The 4,312-nt window shown below is 37.0% G+C and overlaps 1 protein-coding gene across 1 annotated transcript in view; it reads left to right on the forward strand.

Annotated features, from left to right (window-relative positions):
• The first annotated feature begins 2,098 nt into the window (after nt 1-2,098).
• The window catches only part of LOC108969859 (luciferin 4-monooxygenase-like), a 3,658-nt gene continuing 1,444 nt past the window's right edge, over nt 2,099-4,312 (forward strand). The window contains exons 1-5 of the mRNA XM_018934843.1: nt 2,099-2,343; nt 2,419-2,626; nt 2,716-2,902; nt 3,501-3,617; nt 3,692-4,312. Of these exons, the coding sequence (XP_018790388.1) occupies nt 2,203-2,343; nt 2,419-2,626; nt 2,716-2,902; nt 3,501-3,617; nt 3,692-4,312 (1,274 nt within the window). The 5' untranslated portion in view covers nt 2,099-2,202. The remainder of the gene's footprint in view (nt 2,344-2,418; nt 2,627-2,715; nt 2,903-3,500; nt 3,618-3,691) is intronic.

Here is a 4,312-nt window from a genome sequence, read left to right on the forward strand (position 1 = left end):
GTTGTAAACCCCACACTCTTGGTTTCTAAATTGTAATCCACTGAGTGTGGATCTGAGTATAATAARTCAGTTTATTCTCTAATTTATTAAATTTTAGATTGCTCAATTAAGACTTAATTATCCTCAAAAATCAAAATAACTATTGATTGATTCAGCTTCATATCTTTTATATATGATTAGTGATATAAACATACAAACTCACCAAAAAATTAAGTTAAAGAATAATGAAAGATTTACTAGTCAATTAATATTTMATTAAGTTAGTAATTGAGCTCGATTTGCTCTTGAAATATTTATTATTCACATTTTTTTAGTTCATCACTGTTTTGTCAATTTTTATTTATTTCTTTCAATCATAGGTCATTGTAGAAGTTTATCTTCAGGTAGAGAACTAGTTTTAAGTTGCAATCACGGAAAAGGCTAGAATCTCTGCTGTAGTGAAGGATCTTCGAAAATTGTTTGTACCTTCAATAAAGTTACAGTGCGTGCTTAAAATATAGAACATATATAAATATATGCATAAAGCACTCTGAAACGACTTTTAAGATTTGCGTGTTACTTCGAAAACATTCAGCAACTAACTGCAATTTTTTGTGTCTATTCTTAAATATATGTGGGTTGATTAATATTAAAAAATAATATATAAAATAATATTAAAAAAATGGATTTTTTTAAAATTCTAACTGTAGTTAATCTCCTAAAATAGCGCTTATGTATGATTAAAATCAATTTTATTTTTTTTAATTTTGCATTTTATTTTTATATATTGAGTGAGGACTGCCTTAATATTTTTACTTATAACATTATACTTGTAAAGCAACAAAAGCCTTCACAAAAAATCCTCCAGCCAAGTTGCCAACCAAAAAATACTATTAGCATAGACACGCACCTGAAAATATATGGTTTAAAGCTTATGAGTCAATCTGTGTTGRAAATACTGCACATTTCATTACATTTTAAGGTGTTGCATAGTTTTGGGCTGCTTTTGAAGGTACCTGTGGKAGATGTAAAAGATAGAACGATAAATTGCGCAACTATCGCTCGTGACGTCATTACTTATCGCAGTGCATTTACGAGCATATATGTATATACATACATATATCTATAAAGTCTAAGAATTTTAATGAATATATGAACGAGTTTCTGTTACAGTGCTAACAAACAAATTTTTAATTTACTTGACAAGATATGTTTTCTATTGCATGTAAATGTAAACATATATTTCTTTGACAGAATGGATTTTCGGCTGTCATTGCCATTTACTGGCCGCATTTTTTTTTTTTTACTTTTTAGCGCAACATAGTAATCTTATCAAACAACACGTTTGTGGCTGAGAATTGCTCAACAGGACCCAGCAGGAAATTTGAACTGATTTATTCAGTTGTTATATTAAACATGAATGCCGAAAAGCCATGAAGGACGGAACGTGSTGGAACCAAATGATTAAGACGAATTAATCTTTTAACGAAATAAGAACTTGAACTTTAAGATCTATGTCACGATCAGTCCAAATGTGATTGAAATTCAAGTATATATTATATTTACAAAAATKTTTGAAGAGTGTGGAAGAGTTAGAGCAAAAATTTATATTTCTTATATATTATATAAGTAGGAAAAGGCATAAGAACTCTTGGAAAGTGCCAGCAGACTAGGAACGTGGAGTTCCTATTGTAGAAGCTGTGAGCTATAAAATATCTTCTGTAGAAAAATAATCGCAAATAATGGTCGAGRGTTTTCGATGATATTTCGGAGATTACACCGGTACAACTTTTTATAATGATGAACTTCATCGGAAGCACGGGCTAGTTCAGAGAGGAGACAACAGCAAATGTGTGASGAGACAGTAGATGAGTGAGTTTAAGTTCCGTTGGTATGACAATGAGTCGCCCAAAGACCTAGAAGCGTTTTYAGAAAGCCACTCTATCTAATTACCYACCCATAYATGAGTATTTTARTTTTCTACAGGGTCACAGCGCTAACACATACAAGCAAACCGCMAATGCATTAATACGCATACAACTACCCAACGCCACATTCCTTATCAACTCCAGGCATTATCACCAAGCCAAAAAGAAATAATGCCATTTCGACCATTCAGTTAAGTAAGCCGTTAGCCGCTTGACGGTAAAATTAGTCGCTACGCATACGTTTTGTGGCTGTTAATATTTTTTTTTTTTTTAATAAAAATCAGACAAACGGATTATGGATCACATCAATACAGAGTTCGATAAGTATACGAAAGTTTGGAGCGGTCCAGCGGCGCCGAAATTCTTCGATCCGGATTGTTCCATTGGCAAAGTGCTSTTAGCATTTATGCGCAATAATGCCGGAAATATATGTCAGGTATGTGAACAACAACAACAACAAAAAATGCTAATCCAAACATTATAAAWTTTTTTTTATTWTTATTGCAATCAGCTGTCCGATACCGAGGGCACCGCACTCACTAACGGCGAGGCGATTACTTTCGGTATTCGGCTGGCGCAACACTTCAAGGCTATGGGTCTGAAGCAAGACGATGTTATCGGTATTGCCGGCGGCAATACCACATATCTGCTGCCCTTGGTTTTGGGCTGTTTGCTGAATTGTACGCCCTTCCATGCGCTAAGTCCGCACCAAGACGAGTGTAGGTGGCGGCGTAGTTGCCCTTATTTCAGTTTATATTTTATGCATTTATTTCAAATTCACTTCTTGATATTTCCATATGATGCACAGCTACCATGAAAAATCTATTCTACACTACACGCCCGCGTTTGATCTTTTGTGATGGCAGCATCTACGATCGAGTGAGTGCGGTCAGCAAAATGTTGAAGGCGAATGTTTATACTTTGAAGGAGCATCGTGGCGATCTGCCGAGAATCGAGGATCTGCTGGAGCCCACTAAGGGTGAAATGTTTTATGTGTGAGTTTYCAAGCAAGCATCTATTAGGGTTTAAGCCACGGGTCGAGACCATAAAGCACGTTCAACGCAAGAATTTTGTTTAAGCCATGAACAAAGAAGTTCCAAATCCGTTCCGCAGTAAACATATAGTAGAACGTACGGTATAAACATTTAGTCCTCAGTCCTTACACTGCTCAACAAGCAAGAAAGGATATCGAAATATCTCCTGCTTCTTTACTGGCGTAAAYACCGCTTACGTGGTTATAGTCGAGTTAACAACAGCGCGTCAATCTTTCTTCTTTTTGCAATGTAGCGCCATTTTGAGATTCCTAGCGAAGCCAGGTWCTTCTACACCTGGTCTTTCCAACGGAATGTATGTCTTCCTCTTCCTCTGCTTCCYCCWGYGRRTACTGCGTCGAATACTCTCARCGCTGRAGTRTTTTCGTMMATTTGTACGACATGACCATGGAAGATTGCTGTTCCAGTAAGAACTATGTTCGAAGCGGGAATATAGAGCATAATCATTACAGTTTTCTTAAATCAAATTTCAAAATCTTAACTATTTTTGTAGTCAACTAATCTATTTTTATAAAGTATTTGGATATGCTCCACTTTACAGTCCGCAAAACCTTACCATTGGTGGAGATCAAACGGTAGCCATACTCTGCACCTCAAGCACCACTGGACTACCTAAGAATGTATGCATTTCCAATTCTTGCTGCCTCTTCGATTACGGGTAAGTTTCCTTACACAATTAYAGTCATTGTGCTGCTCAATTACTGAAAAAAAACCTTCATTACTCGCCTTCAGTTTTGTGTCCAGCAAGGACGTATTGCTCTCGTTCAGCACCATCGACTGGTCGACGGGTTTATTCAACATGCTCTTCAGTTGCGGCCATAGCGCCACACGCATTRTTGTCGATAAACCTTATACACCGGAATATCTTTTGGAACTAATCGACAAATACAAGGTGACTATACTCACTTTGGCGCCACAACACATTGCCACACTGGTTAAGTCACCGCTTCTAACCAAAGAGCGATTAGTCAGTGTGCGCTTCCTCAGCATTGGTGGTGGTAATTGTTATGTACCGACCTTGTTAAAGATGCAGGAATACGTAACTAATGGTTACATATCTTATGGTTATGCGCTCACTGAATGCGGTGGTGTTTCAGCYAATTTGGGAATCACCAAACCCAGTTCAGTGGGTAAACTCGTACCCGGTTTGAGGGTGAAAATACTTGACGATGCTGGTCGCAGCTTGGGACACAACGAAACCGGCGAAATATTGGTGCATAACAATAAGGTGTGGAACGGTTATTATGGCAATCCGAATGAGACGAAACGTATGCAAGACTATCAGGGTTGGTTTCACACCGGCGATCTGGGTTACTTCGACAATGATAACTACCTTTATGTATTGGACAGAAA

This window comes from Bactrocera latifrons, unplaced genomic scaffold (assembly GCF_001853355.1).
Source record: "Bactrocera latifrons isolate USDA-ARS-PBARC rearing strain unplaced genomic scaffold, ASM185335v1 scaffold_269, whole genome shotgun sequence".
Lineage (NCBI taxonomy): Eukaryota > Metazoa > Arthropoda > Insecta > Diptera > Tephritidae > Bactrocera > Bactrocera latifrons.